At 46.3% G+C, this 16,710-nt stretch overlaps 1 protein-coding gene across 1 annotated transcript in view; it reads right to left on the bottom strand.

The window, feature by feature from the left end:
* The window catches only part of LOC119440384 (hydroxyproline dehydrogenase), a 57,923-nt gene that overhangs the window by 35,408 nt on the left and 5,805 nt on the right, over positions 1–16,710 (bottom strand). Inside the window, exons 2-3 of the mRNA XM_049662898.1 lie at positions 6,490–6,713; positions 4,837–4,963 (exon numbers count right to left, since the gene is read on the bottom strand). Of these exons, the coding sequence (XP_049518855.1) occupies positions 4,837–4,963; positions 6,490–6,713 (351 nt within the window). The remainder of the gene's footprint in view (positions 1–4,836; positions 4,964–6,489; positions 6,714–16,710) is intronic.

The following is a 16,710-nucleotide window of genomic DNA, read 5'->3' as shown; positions in this document are numbered from 1 at the left end:
AGCTTGGAACGACGACAAGAGAGGGCGGTTCGAGCGTACACATGGCCGACGCGGGTCGCACAGCGGCAAATCTTTGAGAAACCCTTATTATCTACCTTATAGTCTACTGATTTTGAAAATGTTGCCTATTGATAACTAATCTACTGAAAATGCATATCTAAGTGATGAGATGCTATAAGCTTTTGCACAGAATGAAGCGATTTTGCATCCAAATTCGGGAGCTGAGTTTTTGCACATGCAGGTGTGTTGACGAACACGAAAAATACACGGAATCTTAGCCATAGACGGCTTCGCTGTACAACATTAGGGTAAATCAAGATGCGAGTTGTATGCAATTTCGATTTAAGGTGTGGCAAGTGCAAATTTTGCCTCAAGATGTGGTTTCACGGCAGCGCGAAACGCACTGCCGTGAAACCACATTTAGGGCAAGGTTCTCCGCGAATAGCATCGCCAACGAGGTGGGGAACAAAGCCGATAGCGGAAGATAAGACGTGGATGACTCGTACATCCGCGAATGGAGATTGGTTTCGTAAATATTTGGGCGTTATATGCAGGTATTCTCGCGGTTAACACGTGCCCTTTTTGTTTGTGTTTTTGCTTGTTCGTTTGTTTTAAGCGAAGCTTTATAGGCTCACAAGTGTCGGCGGTAGGTGGTGGCGTCACGCTGAAAAGTGGGCCGATCCTAGCGATAGGGCAGAAATGGCCCAAGCTCAATGGCACATACCTCTGTCGTACGGGCCGATCCTGATAGTGCAGAATGGGTCCAAGCTCAATGTCACATACTAGGGACAAGAGAAAGAAAGAAGAAGAAGAAGAGAAGAAGAAGAAGAAGAAGAAGGAAGGAAGGAAGGAAGGAAGGAAGGAAGGAAGGAAGGAAGGAAGGAAGGAAACAGAGAAAAAAAATATAGGAAATCACGTGCGGCGCACACCCGCATTTAATATGCTACAAGCGTGATCACGTGACACCCGCGCGATCAATCAAGTTCGTTTTTGTGTGTGTGTATCGCGAGGCCCTAGGGACATGGAAGGAAAGCGAGTTGGCGCGCGCTCCTCCGGGCTTCCGTCGCCTCGGATCAGTTTCGGCAAACAGATGGGAAGGCCTCGCGTGGTGCGCTCTGCAAAGGGGCAAACTACGTTTGATGAACGCCGGCGTGAACTCGCTCGGGAAAGGGCTCGTCGTCGACTTGCCGATTCTAGCGTGAGGGCTTCCCTAACCGAGGCTCGCCGTCAGCGAAGAGCCGACGATCCCGAGGCGAGGGCTTCCGAAGCCGAGGCCCGTCGTCAGCGACGAGCAGAGAATCCCGAGGCGACGGCTTCCGAACGTTACCCTGACGAACGAAGGTCAGATTCGCTTGCCCCTCTTTTCTCGACAGGGGAAGGGTTGCTGATTTTTTTTTCTTTTTCTTTCCGGGATATTGAGGTGCCGCTTATATATTCGCTCATTTCGAATAGTTCGAAAATTTCTAACACTGAAATTTGAGCCGAGGCAAATATGTAAAAGCACAATATTCTATTGAATATTCGGAAATATCGAATATTCGCACAAGCCTAATAAAAGGACCGGAACACAAGATCCAGGGAAAACACGGGGAATACAGGAGATGGAAATTCAAGACGATGAGCCACACGAGAACAAGGTGAGAGCAGGAGCCAACGTTTTGACAAGTGGGCTTGTCTTTTTCAAGGCGACACATGCTCTCCTCGGCACAGTATATATACGTAGGGTTCTTCTAATGAGAGAGAAGGCAAAGTGGGTGAGGTAACGAGCGAGAGTGTGTTAGCGGCGAGGGTGTAGAATTGAAAAGACAAATAATGCACTACTGATAGTCGGGGGAGGAATTTGAGGCAGCGCCGTGTGTCAGCCGGTTGACGTGTCATTGTAGGTTCTTCTTTTCGTGGAAGGGGCCTAGACGACGGGGAAGGGGGCGGGGGGTATCTGCTCCGCTGGAGGTCAGTGAACTATCGTGTGTGAAAGAGAGAATAAAAGTAGCCGCAGAAAAATGGTGTTCGTGGATAATAAAACGGGGGGGGGGGGGGGGGGAGTAAAAATATAAATAAAAGAACGAAAGGAATGAGTGAAAGCAAAGGAAGGTTGGAATATTATTGACAATCGAATAACTAAGCAACTAATGAAAACTAACTAAGTGCTCTTGCCAATGCTTTGAAGTTTAGCATAGCGAAAACATTATAAAGCTCCCTTTGCAATGTTCATGCCTATGGGTTGCAATGTCTTGAACTTATGGATGAGGTACGATTCTCTATATTTTCTGTCTCGCGCAGAACGGAAATTTCGACTGTAGTATGTAGAGTTTAAGTTCGTCAAAGTTATGACCTGGTTGGTTGAAATGCTCGGCGACGGCTTTGGGAAGCTTTTTAGCCGTGTCCGCGCGATGTCCGTTTAACCTGGCATTCATTGATTGTCCCGTTTCGCCGATATATTATTTCTTACAGAAGGAACAGAAAACCATATGTCACCTTGAAGAAGACAACTCCACTTGTCGAAACGTTGGCTCCTGCTCTCACCTTGTTCTCGTGTTTCTCATCGTCAGGATCACAAGATGAAATGCGAACTTTTAAAGAATAGTTCTTCGAATAACTTTTTTGTATTGTGTTTAAAAGAATGCAGGGAAGCAGATAATATATTCCAGCATGTTTTCCACCGAAATTCTCTAAATTTTCTATAGTAACATCGGACTTTAGGTAATTGCCTTGAGAATGCTTTGCGTTATTTATGTTTGCAAGATGGTTAAAAACAAGGCTGAATAAATATATTGTCACGAGTGGTGCTAGACACCGGTAACTACAGTAGGCGAGCGTGCGGCGAGACAAACATCTATTGAGGCGAGCTTGTGCCCCGCATAACCAAAACCCAACTAGCCCAGTAACAGCAACACTGTGCGAGAACGGACGGCGATCGGCAAAACAGAGAGCATCGACTATGTGTGGGCAGTATTTAAAGGCTGCGAAGGAACATGTGTAGTACTATCGTGAGAGATAGCGCGAGTTTCCCTGCTTGATACGATGGGCCCATCGGAGGTAACGAAGCTGGTATCGCGGTAGGTTTGCGCGAGTGCTTAAACGCGATAGCACTCGTCATTCGGAAGTCACCGGCACAGATGTAAAGCCCAAAAGGCACGTGGCAATATGTCGAGATGAGACAAAACGTAATGAATGATAACTTGTTACAAAACAGCGGCTGAATAGGCAGTATACAGGATGTAGTTAAACAGGCGAAAAATGACAACGGAATGAACTAAAAGTCACAAATTTGACTGCTCGGTTTTAAACCGAAACATCAAAGCCAGCGTGGCTGTTACGATTATTAAAGGTGAAGGGTACAGTTTGCCGGTAATGTGTGAAAATGTTGTCGTTTTTATAAAAGTTGGCTATTTTTAGAGTGTGGTCTTACTATCACGAAGTGGTCCCGTTGCAATCGCAATATCATCTGTTTCAAGTGCACGCAACAATTAATTAATTAATTAATGCTTTACCAGTCCCTAAGTATGGCTCACAGAACTTTTGGAGCAATGCGTAAAATGTCCTACTGGCGCCACTGTGGTCGCAGACACAAACCTATTTCGATACTGTGATGATGTAATGCTGTACAGGTTTGCATAACATGAAATCAGGCTGCAGCAAATGCAGCAGCACCGCAACGCCTCACACGCGGCCTTTCCGCCACTCGCGCTGGAAAGAGGAGGCACGCGTTGGCCTTTCCACTCATGTTAAGATCTCCATGTGACCACTACTATGCGCTCAGGAATACGCTCTCCGAGAATTAAGATAGTCTATAGGGCGTCTGAGCGAGTCTTGCAAGTATGTTAGGCGTCTAGCTCTAGTATTGGTCTAGTATGCGTCTAGTATTGTTCCTTCATATGTGCGTAAAATAGCTTAATTGACCTCAACACCGTTAGCAATGTGCACTATCGCGAAGACAGTAGTACGCAGTGGAGAGATGCTTATCCGCGCCACTAGAACGGCTCATACGTCCTGTTACTTCATCGTGAAACGCTGATGACAAATACCTCGCTCAAGCTCTCGGCACAATATGCAGGATGTTTTAAAATATGCCTTCGAATTTTTTTAATATTAGAAAATATGCTATATTAACCGTGTTCCTCGTGATAAAGTAAACCAGAGAGACATATATTTTAAAATAACTCGACGTAGTAGTTAGGCATGTAATTGTGACAATTAGACTAACCTTTTAACCGAAACAGGTTGATTCTAATGGAATACTTAAGTACTGTCATCGAAGGGTTCATAATCGGTTCCATGTGTGCAAAAAAGATTACATCACTCATTTCCGCGTCCTTATCAAGCCACGATCTCGCACTGCGCTCGTCCAACGGGTGGCTTAATCAGTCCCGTCACTCATAGGTGCCTTCTAAGGGCGTGACAGTTGCGCTTTTTGGTCGTTCCACTTGTCTTCTTGTTGAAATTGGTCGAAGTTCATTACGCTGCAGAAGTTAACGACGTCAGCTTTTTTGCACGTCTGAAACCGGTTTTGAATTCCTGAAATGATTGGATTCAAGTTTTTCATTAGAACGAATCGTCTGAATATTTCAGTTAAAAGGTAATTAGTCTAATTTCGTAATTGTTCGTCTAGTTTGTGATTTTAAAATGTAGTTATCTGTGGTAGACCCTTGGAAGCGCCGTGGAAATCGCTTAATTATCGCATTTTCTGAGTAAACAATTGCTAAAGCATATTCTGAAACACCCTGCACATCAGGAGGAAACACTCCTGGGATATTTAAGAGGCATTATGTTACCAAGCGTTGAACAAGCCGCAGGGAATATAGAAGTAAGTACGGTGGCAGAATTGTTGTGTCTTACCAGCAGGTGGGGCGGCAGCAGTCCGCTTATCTTGACCTGCATCATCGGCGACTCTGAGCTCAGCTCTGACGTCATACGCAGGCACGATAGCACGGCCTCGCCGTTGCGCCCGTACATCGCCACACGCCTGCATGAATGCAGCGCACGCATGGGCTGTATAATACGTTACACCGTGTGACTTCTTGTCTAGACGTTCCTGACACAAAAAAATAACAGAAAATGTTGCGCCAGAGCTTCTTCCACATCATTTGTTGCCTTTTTTAGCTACTCGTATTTAGTAATTAGCGAAACTTAACTTACTGACTTACTTTCAGCTAATCCATGTACCGTACACGTTTCAAATTATGAATTCAAGCCAGTAAGTTGGAATGGCTTTTGAAGCTAGGACCAGTTTTGAGACAAGTGCCGTCAAACGTGGGGCAGAAGATACTCTTACTTTTTTAGCAGACCGCTTTCTTGAGCCTGAGCAGTACAGGACAAAATGAGCGACAAACTGCACAACTTGGAAATGCATATCTCAAAACCGGAATCACCCTCAGAATTCCTTCTAAGTGAATATGCCTTGTTAACTAACGTGTGCCGTAATGGTATTAGTGAAGATATTATTTCGTTAGTTTTGTAGTTTATCAATTACGTATATCTATTCTTCGTTGAAGTCATGCGAGCCTCTTCCAGTAATAGAGTTCACTGAGCACAGTTGTGTCATCGACCAAACGCGATATTTCAAAGTTCTGAGTGATTTTCAAACTAAAGATATCTGGTGTACAGCTTCTACGAAACTCTGCAAACTAAAGACAGCCTATAAGAATTTTCTATAGGCAGCCTGCAGATTATGCAGTTAATTGTTCATAAGCACACGATAGCAACAATACTGAATCCGCCACGGCAATTACAACGCTCCTAATGACATGTATCTCAAGTGTGTCTCAGCCGAAACACCCTATATCTATCGTAGCAATTGCAACTATTCCCTATCAAATACATTGCAGGAAATAATGGATATAATATAATATACATTCGCGTCATAGCTGTCAGATTCATGGCATATGCTTTTTAATGCCACGTGCCGAAGCTGTCAAAAATGAGGGCATAAGCACTACGCTGAAGAAGTCCGCAAGTGGTTTGCACAGTCTCTTCAACTCAAACACAACACTGTCGTGCAGGAGAACGGTAAACTCGCATTAGAACACGATGAATAGCAACAGAGGTAGCAGGGAAAGCTGTTTATCGTGTGACACGCAACAACATCCGCATATCGAGCGCATTGCTGGAACCTACCTTTGGCTAACGTTCCAACTATGGTGAACGCACCATGCACGCACCATGCACCCATGTGAACGTTCACTGCAGCTGTCGTCTTTCACATAATCTATTCGTCTTCATGAAGCGTGTTAGTGCTCCATCCGCTTTCTGAGTGGTAGATGTAGCAAAATAACGTCGTTATAGCGGTGCATCAAAGAACTAAAATCCCAGACAAGTTGGCGTACATTTATCTTAAAAGCAAAGCGCCAACAGACGTAGGCAGTGAAGAGGGACACGAACACCGCAACCCTCCTCGGCGGACGTCGTCTGTTGACCCTTAGTTCTTAACTTGCCCAGATTTCAGTTGTTTGACGTCGCTAGCGATGTCGCGGTATTAAATGGCATCGCCACCTTTGCGAGGCCGACGCGGCGTCTGCTGCACTCCTCTGTCCGCTGTCTTCGTCGTCTTCGAGAGAGCAGGCCACCATGGTGCGCACCCGAGCAGCGTCCAGCCGATCCACGCAGGCGCGCATCTCCTGCGCAGTGGCTCCACCCACGAACTGCCGGTAGAAGGTGGGGCCCACCAGGGCACCCATGAGGTTGCGGCCTAGCACCCGCTCACCCGTGGTGAGGAGCTGCACAGTTCAGTAAATGTGTCTCATGCCACCACATGGTTTCCCTTACACTCCAGTATGCAACATGAACAGAAAAAAAAAACTGATTTAATTCACGAGGAATTTCATCCGGAGTGCACCCCCTCCTTCGCCAGTGCGATTATTTATTAGACCAAGTTGTTGCTGTCTAGGAAAGAGACTGGCTCGGTAGGCGCCTTTGAATTCGGCGCCGGCTTCCGTCAAAGCGTTCTCCTTGACGTGGACCGCCAGAAGATGCCGCGAGGTAGGGCGGCGACACATTCTTACGCGATACTACGTACTGAGAAAACTTCAAGGTGACTAATTACAATAAACGCAGCGTGAACAAGATGACTAAGGTCCGAAATAATTTGTTGCAAATCTATTCCGGTGTTGCTGAAGAAAACAATGTCAATTGCAAACCGCAGGTCGCTACCCACCATGTTTGCTCAATGTTGGGCTGCTATGTTGGGCTATAGTGTTGGGCTGCTGAGCACGAGGTCGCGGGATTGAATCCCGGCCACGGCGGCCGCACTTTGATGGGGGCGAAATGCGAAAACACCCGTGTACTTAGATTTAAGTGCACGTTAAAGAACCCCAGGTGGTCCAAATTTTCGGAGTCCCCCCCTACGGCGTGCCTCATAATCATATCGTTGTTTTGGCACGTAAACGGTAAAACCCCATTATTTATTATTTTATTTTTTTTAACCGCAGGTTGCTGAACTATTCACCGTCGACACTCACTCAAAGTCCTACCCAGACTAATTGCTTTAATACTTCTAAGCGTGCAGTGCCAAGTTTTGGAAAGATTGCGTCTTTCCGCCTGGCCCCTTTCTTGGTCTATTTTTCACCCGTTTTTCTTGTGAAGAATTTAGATAGCTGTGGCATAATTATTAATGTTTGCTAACATATTTAAGTACGCTTCATGTACTTTTTGACTACGCAATGCTTCCATTACTGCTGGTATTAAATTTCTACTAAATCGAATACCTTTTCTCAATCTATATATGAAAACCTTTGTGTTCCGCAGATTCATATCTTAATTGCATGGTGGTTCTCTGGGTTGTTCTCTGGGTTCGTTTAAGTCAGCTATTGACATGATCCTATTGGAAAAACCTTGGTTAATATTTTCGACACCACCGAAAGCAAGCTAATGAGCTTAGAATTCTTCGATGACATTGTTCAACGGGCCCGCGACGCGGCGGAGAGGCTCGGCCTCTCTGTACCGACGTGGGAGCAGCCCGCTGCGCGCTAACGCGCGCCTTAGAGGACCCTCATAAAGTTTCTCATCCATCCATCCATTCGCATTCTTTAAACTCTCCGGTACACTTGAAGTCTTGAGGACATTGGGAATAAAGGGTAGCAAGCTTTTTGAGGACATTGTCTCCTTCATTTTTAATTAAATCGGCTATGATTCTATATTCTTCTGCCACATTTCCCCAGGGCACGTCTTGCAAAGCCGTCCCTTAATTACTTGACCGCTAGTTTGCTTTCTTTCTTTTTCTCGCTTGGGATGCAACTTCATTTAATGAAATTCAATATAAGCATGTAGGCCAGTTTAATGCAGATAGATAGATGAGACTTCGGGTTTCTGTTCGTCACTTCTCCCAGTCAAGGTCACGTGGCTCTTCTAGATGCTGTACAGATCAGTATAGAATTTCGCTGCTGCCTCTAATATGTCATCGGAATAGCTGATGACATTGTCGTGCTTATCTTTCAGTGCTTACATCTGGTTGTGTCCGATGCCAAGTTTTTTTCTTACTAGTTTCATGCTGACCACATTTTTTACTGCTTCCTCATTCTCACCGACGTTATAATTTCGATTTTCACTCACTTCTTGTATATCAGCTTGAACAGTTCGATTTTAAATGGTAAAAGCTGATATATTGTCACAGCTGGGTTGAAGATTATTATGCAGACACAATGTTTTTACTATTGTTGTTGATTTACATACCTCGTGGACTGCATGTTTAGAATATTAAGTAAGGGGGGATACAAAGTATTGTTACAAAGGGAAGAAGAGCAAAGCCTTATGCAGAACCTAATGCAACAAAAACATAATATAAAAACGTAAAAACTTACGAACAAGGCTCCGGCCAACATAAGTTAAGCGGAATTTAAAAAGAAAATAAAGGAAAACAGCCCACAACGTTACAGAATACTTAATGAAATAGAAAATCAAAAAAATTCGACGGCCCTTCCGTTCCGTGAAGATGGTTAACCAGCGAAGCTGAAACACGCGGCCCCGGTATTTATCAATGGGTGTATCCCGAGGGTTCGTTAAAGTATTTCTCAATGATGAGGTTACACACACGTTCGGCTGCGACGGAGAGAACGTCACTGACGGTATGCGCGCAGTCCGCCGTTGTCGCTTGCGTTCAATGTCTCGAGTTTGCTCGGCGGCGTATCTAGCAGCATTCGCCCGCCCCATTGCCGCTTGCGATTCTGCGAAATTAAATTGCTTCAAAATTAAATCAGTCTGTTACGTAAGACCATGAATGGCTCATACCCCCTTAAGCAATGGATCATACCCCCGTAAACACGGCCTCCCCATTACAACGACAGACAGAGAATAAACATCTTTATTAGGTAAATAAATCTGTGGAGAGGCGTCCTCAGACAAGTGAAATTCTACGCTGGAATGACGAGTGGCAACGCAGCCAGCTGTGGAAGAAGACGACCACGAAGAACGCGGGATCAGTGGCACGAGTGCGTGCAGAGCACGAGCACGAGCGCAACCCGAGGGGCGCCAACGAGCCATCTGCGGAAGAAGATGACGAGGCTCAAGCCAATGCTGATGATGATAGCTTTTGTACACAGGCGATTTCACCTAGCCATATACGATTTCGCCTAGACATATAAAGCTTCGCTTTAAAAGGAACTGACGCACAAGGTCGTCAGTTTTTCACAAGTAGCTGTTAATTCCTGCCTAAACTTCCCATCGTCAAGTTATGTACAATATCGTGAAAGTAGTAGTAATAAACTTTAATAAAAAAATGAGCAGGTGAGAGTCTTCGCCCTAGGCGGGTGGCGTCCTCAATCCAGAAATCTGTGTAGCCTGGCACGAAAACGAGAATTCGGGATCGGGAGTCCCCACTCTGGGATCAGTACAAGAGTGCATTTCTCTATAGGTCTCTTACTCACAGGAGACACTGATCACGAGGAGGATATTTACACGATAACAATAATGGATTGGAGCACGTATGGCAAGTGTTTATCAACTCCAGACTGGTAGCTTACCGTTATCCTGGAAATTAAAAGTCCCTAATCACTGTATTCGAGTGGTGGTAACATCTGAAGAAGTAACTTGGAGGTTAACAAAGAAGCTTGAGAAGAAGTTAAGGATCGCGCAACGAGCGATGGCATGAAACATGCTAGGCGCAACGTTAAGAGACAGGAAGACTGGGGCACGCATTACGAACCAAATAGAAGTAGCCGATATTCTAACAGTCATCCAGAGGAAGAATAGAGTGGCTGGCAGATCTATCCTTGTGCATCCTGCGTTAAGAAAATAACTGGGGGTCAACTAAAGTTACAAAATAGGTGCGAAGATAAGAGAAGAACAGTCGAGGACGGCAGAGAACCAGGTGGTGTGATGAAATGAAGAAATTTGTAGGCATAATACGCGGTCATTTGGCGCAAGATAGGGGTGATTGGAGATCACCGGGAGTGGCCTTTGTCCTGCAGTGATAAGAATAGGCTGATGATGACGATGAACAAGACTTCCACAAGAAAAGGGACGGTACAAACGTTTGTAAGTACTGATGCAGTACGAATTGCCACGCCATTTTCCCAGCAAGTCCTCTTCTGTGAAGCTCTCCCTTGTCTATAAACAATTATGCGGAGAAAACAGATTACCGTTCGTCCCGCCTCCGCTCTTGTGTCTGTCTCGTTCGTGACACATTTGTTTTTTAAAGTAAGAACCTACTAGCACAAGAGCGTGTACCGCTGAAGTGATCGTCTTGCACGTATGGGTACAAGGCAGTCCCTTCCTGGGGTAAACACCTTGTTAGTATTCAAGCACTCATTTTAGCCAAAATTTACTGAACAATAATTAGCAGAGTTCACACTATAAGATATATACTTTAGGCATCATAATGGCTACGTTCTTTCAATAAATTGAAGGAGAAGCTGGAGTGTTACTACCTAGAATGTCAATGCAACATGTTTCTCCAAAGAGTGAATAACGTTGTATGCTAAATAGTAGTAGACCAGGTTGCATTGGTAATTTCACCGCGAGCCGATGTTTGGTGCACCAAAGTAGAGCACATGAAAATCTCTGCGTACAACTTTCTACGACGAGTGTGGAATATGGGTATGGTGGTGGTGGTGGTGGTGGTAATGTTGAAGCAGGCGGGGTTAGCCTGGCATACATAGCCGGCAATTGTTCCGCCTGATCCTCCTTCGAATGTGGAATATAGTGCAAATCATGAAGTGCTGCTTTCTTACAGGCAGCATCTGTCCTTGCTCCATGCGGAAGGCCGGCGCAGTAAACTGGTATCTTGCGAAATATACGACACGTGGACGGCAATGCTTGGCCTATCTTCGTGTATCCTTCACCTTAGCAGCTGACATGCGAAACCACGTGTCGCGTGGCTGATACGCTGGAGAAGAGCCAAATGAAAACAAAAAGCAGATATATCTAGTGTTTTGTCGCGCGACCGTATATGAGCTTGCTAACGTAGCGCGACATCTCAGCAGCCGCCCCTTCTACTTCTTCACAGTACCACTACCATCGCGCATTCAGACTAGACGTCCTCGCATGTTTATATGAACAAGCAATGCCACCTGTTATCAGCAGGGAAGAAAGAAAAAAAAGGCAGGTGTTGGGGGGTAATGTTTTGACAAGAGAAGACATCCTACAAGTCGTCTTGTAACTGCCATGCATTTTACAAATACGACCTCTTTGATAGCATTTGCACCAGCCTACTGCCGTTCCATTTGTTCTACAGTCCAACAATCTGGCAAAGAAATATTCTCAGAAGCTGACGAGACGTAAACCGAGATTCACTGATTTCGCTGTACGAGCTTTGTCAACAAAGTTTGAATTTTTCTAAATACAGCGGAGTCTCTTCTTTGCTCTTATATAGCGATAATGGTAACACACTCTTAGCGGCAAGAAGGAACACCTGTCAATGAGTAATAATTCCTAATGAAGCCATTCATTGTCGAATATTATCTAGCCAACACTTAAATACATTAGTGCACACCTTTCTTATTTGAAGCAGGTTGATGTCCAAGACGTATACACTTAGAAGGAATCCTGACATTCGCACCGTAATTGATGCATGTGGAAAATTATATTGCTGCTATACGTTGTTCTGTCTCGCAGAGTGCGAAGTAGGCTTTGTAGGAAAATTATACCCGGAGCTTCAATGAATTTCTTGGCCAGCTTGGGGACCTTCAGTCCAAACTGATACTAAAGCGTCAGGATTCCTACTAGGTGGACATGCTTGAGCACTGCAAGTGTTCAAATAAGCAATTACAACACGTGTCTTGAAATGAATAAGGAAAGCTATTAGTGAATGTGAGAACTTGGATCGGATAATTGGTCCTACGATACACTTACTGATGGCCGTCACCGATAACAAGGCTAGTCGAAAGAAAAGCATTGTTACTGATTTAAAACGAAGAACTAGGCTAGAACTAGAACTAAGCTATAGATATGTACTGGTAACTACAGTCGAACGAAGTGCTTGGGGGCCTCCGAAATCATTCGTTCTAGAGGTCACTTCGTTGTAAAGGTCAAGCTCTGAGCCACCGACCGTGGGACAGGGACATAATTATTCCTTCGTTATACAGGTCGTTTTGTTGCGGAGGCGTTCGTTGTAGAGGCGTTATGCTGTATATACGCTTGCATAGACGCTTACAGTTCTAAGCCCGTATTCACAAATGGCTCTTACGCGCTAGAATTCTTTAAAAGAGCAAACTCTCGCCAATCATGATGCTGGACATATTACTAGCGAAGACGGTCAGCCAGTGGTTTACAGAACATACGAACGAAAATATTTGTGCGTTCGAGCCCTAGGGCCGAATTCACGAAGTTTTTTTTTTCTAAAGTTGCCTTTGCCATTGGCCGGTCACCATCGCTAATTTGTTCAGCGTCAGGATTACCTGGGATTTTTCTCTTACTAACAATTCTAGCATAAAAATTTCTAGCGTTCTGTGAATACGGTCCCTGCAGCCGAACTCACAGAGCGCTTCGTGCATAAGTTTCTTTGCCACCTTCGGTAATTATCGAAATGGTCAGCATAAGGATTGGCTGCCATTTTGTCTTACCAACAATTCTAGGGTAAGAGCTTTTTGTGAATACGCGCCCTGAACTTCGGTCACGCCAGCTGAGCTCCGAAGTCGAAACTTTGTTTCAAGAACTCTGCGAAATCCCTGCTTCGGTTGTACCTCCCAGTTGGTCCGTTTGGTGAAGTGGATTTAACGAAAGCCGAAGAACAAATTCTGGTTATTTATTTTCCTAATCAAACTGTGATCACAGAAGCTGAAGATGGTGAGTGCTACAAGAGCAGTGTAAGTGATCGCAGAGATGTCTATTGCTATTGCACGTGGCTGACGTAACGGCTCCATGCAGTCTGCACCACTAGCATGGTCACGTGCCTTCCTAATTGCTCCTTTCGAAGGCTGTCCGACCGACGCTTCTTCTGACGGTGCTACTTAACTCGGACCGTGCTGCAGTTTGCTGTGGATGCAGCATTTGCCCAGGATGGATTAGGATTGTCGCGAAACAAGCGCTAAACCAGATGCCGTCCTACGGCTTAGAAATAAGAAAGTCTGCGGAAGACTGAACATAACCCACTTCTGTGCTAAAGAAAACGGTACCTTACAGCGTTAACTTGTGGGTATAAGCGACGATTGGAAACCACAGCACTCACAATAGAGAACCGGTAAAGCAGGCAATCCAAGAGGCCCACAGAGCGGGAAATAAAGGTGTACTCGGGTATATCTGGAAACCAGCTTGCGTAGTAGTGTGGCTTCTTGCAACCATAGCACTCGTGCCGCAAACGAATGTCGTCGACCTTCTCACTGCGCTGCAACCGCGGCGATAAAGAGCGCGCAAAATCGGCTTTCACTTCGAGTCATGGTTGAACGCTTGCTTGGCGCCTCCTGTGAGGGCCTTGTATAGCGCTGGTGTAGTGGTGCACAAAGTATTCCCGAAGCCTGAATGTCCCCACCTGATTATATTAACGAAATCCGTGAAGTGAGCACAATGTCAAATGATCCCTTCCCATTTTTGTATGAACACGAAGTTTCGGGTTCGAATGTCAATCCATGATAGACAACGTTATCGCGGCGGTGAAGAATTGAGTGTGGCACGCGTATCGGAGAGTCACAAAACTAGCTATTTATTGGGCGAACCTGTGCTCACAAAAACAAATTAAACTCCGGCAGAACGATAGTGACGAGAACATGCGTCGAGCGTCGAAGTCTGATCTGCGGGGCAAGACCAACGGCTATTCATACATGACTCGTCGAATATTCGCGTGCTCGCGTGCCTTCTACAATGTCCAACATTATTCGCGTCGCGCATGCAATCTGATGACACAACTTTCCGCGACAACATCGACAACAGATAGAATCGGCGACAACAATCGAGAATGTTCTGATACATGCAAGCGCGCCCTGTGCCGAGCGATAACTTTAGCAGTTGTTAGCAGGTGAAAGAATGGTCACCGGAAAAAAGGATCAACGGGTACGCGTTTCAATATTGTTGTCTACGCACGTTGACTGTTGGAACATTACAGAATGCGTACTGCGCTTAAATGAATTAAATAAATGTTATTTGTTTTGCCTCCGACACTACAAGTTTGCCCCACGTACGGCCCAGCAGTAAAAAACTGAAGCAAAGGGAAAATCAACGCCTATCCGGCCATCAAGGTAATGAGGCGTCGACGCTATATATGAGCACACCTCGCGTTTCGATTCTCTTTCGAAGATTCTGACTCGAAGACACTCATTGTGATGTGTTTTGTTGTCACTGATCTCGGAGGCGTGCGGGTGTTATGAGAGATGGATAGGGAAGACGCATGGCGACACAGCAAGCAGATTTTATTTACACGCGAACTCAAAACCAAAAAGCCTCAAACCGAAAATCAAGCTTCACACTGAACTAAAAGACAATGAATAAATAAATGCCAACAAATGTACAACCTAATGAACACACTAAAATACACACTAAACGTGTCCTTAACTACGCCTACACTAATTCTGGGCGTTTCCCACGCGAACGTCTGGCAACTCTGGCCTACTGCGAGAATGTATCGTCCTTACTCAGTTCGCCCTCGTCGCTCGTATTCTCCCGTCGAGAATCTCGTTGGGCCTTTCTTGAAGTCGTTGCTTTTCGCCGACTGTCGCATAGTCGTGGCTGCCTTGCAGTCGGTACGTTCACCCGCTCATCTTCGGAGCCTGTTTGACCCGGTCGCTGTTGCTGACGTGGCCGGGAGAGGTGACGGGTTAGGCCTAGCGACGTGCTCGGCCGCCGCTTCCGTCCAGCTTCTTTCCCGAGTGCCGACGTGGCGTTCCGGGGATCATCGCACGTGCCGGTCTGCCGTAGAAGGGGGAGCCTCTCTGGGGTGCCTGGTCTTGCCGTGAGGAGCTGCAGCTCGTCCAGGAGCCTCGCCCGAACTTGCCGAGGTCGACGGCCACACCGTGGACGGCCAACGTCACGGACTCGGCCAGACCCCCAAGTCTCCCGTCGCCAGAGCGGTGCTGGCGATGCGACCTTCCTGGCCCGGAACCACGTCGATAATACCAGCTCAGCCTCGCTTCTGCCTCGATTATGGCTCGGTTCACGCGCCTCACGCGCCTCGCGCCGTTCCGAACGCTCCGATCACATCGTCCTCGTCTTCTTTTATTTCGCCTCCGGCGTCTTACTCATGACATGCCTCGATTATGGCTCGGTTCACGCGCCTCACGCGCCTCGCGCCGTTCCGAACGCTCCGATCACATCGTCCTTGTCTTCTTTTATGTCGCCGCCGGCGTCTTACTCATGACACTCATAAACGATATCCACCTATCTGCACTATCCTTGCGTAAACTGCCTATCACAGCATAATAGTAATTCGCTTATTTCTATGTTGGCATCTCATCGCTGTGTTATTTCAAATAACATTATTTCTTACAAGAAAAACATATGCGTAGCTCTGCTATCGCAAACACCGGAGACCAGCGGAGCTGGGGAAAGCATAGTAAAGTAGTGGCAAACCACACACTTATGCTTGGCTCCCCCATCTCCGCTGGTTTCTGGTGTTTGCGATAGCACAGCCACGCATAATTTTTGACATGCCAGTGAAGATTGAGAATGCTAACATTAGCAATCTCTCGCTTCAGTCTTTCGGAAGCGACGAGCGTCCAGTTCTCGGGTCGAAACCTGTCGAGCCGCCGCCAGAGGCATCGGCTGCAGTCACGGACACCGGGGGCGTTTGGAATCGGCAGCAGCTCTAGGCGTCCCACTACCATCTGCCTGACTCCTCCTCTCCACCTCGCGAGGGACGCGCGCTTTCAATTTGGCGCTGAGCCCTGCTCCCTCAAGGGCTGCAGAAGATAGCGCCAACCTTTCCCTTTCCCTCAAGAACCACTTATCATCATCACGAGGAGCGAACGCACGGCGGAGAGCAAACGCGACATATTCCGTCGCGCGAAAGGCCGTGGGGAGACGGGAGGGAGGGAGGGGAGCATCACCAGAAACACGCAGAACTGTTGTCGACGGCGGCGGCGTTTTGCACGCGTTCCCACCGAACGCGCGCCGCGTTGGGGATGTTTTTATGAAGAAAGTGCCAACCTTTGGCCGTACACCCTATGGCGGTATACCGTAGCAACAATAAGGCCATGGACTCTGTGGTCACTAAATAAATGAAAACCACCGGATCATATATCTTTCTCATTCTTTAATAGTTCAAATCACCAATTACACGATCACATCGTAGTAGTCATAATTGGAAATACTTAATTCCCACCACAGTACAGCTTCGCTGGTCTTCCATATGCACCC

This window comes from Dermacentor silvarum, chromosome 2 (assembly GCF_013339745.2).
Source record: "Dermacentor silvarum isolate Dsil-2018 chromosome 2, BIME_Dsil_1.4, whole genome shotgun sequence".
In the NCBI taxonomy this organism is placed as follows: domain Eukaryota; kingdom Metazoa; phylum Arthropoda; class Arachnida; order Ixodida; family Ixodidae; genus Dermacentor; species Dermacentor silvarum.
Note: the sequence above shows the minus strand (reverse complement) of the source record. Positions and strands in the feature narration are given on the sequence as shown.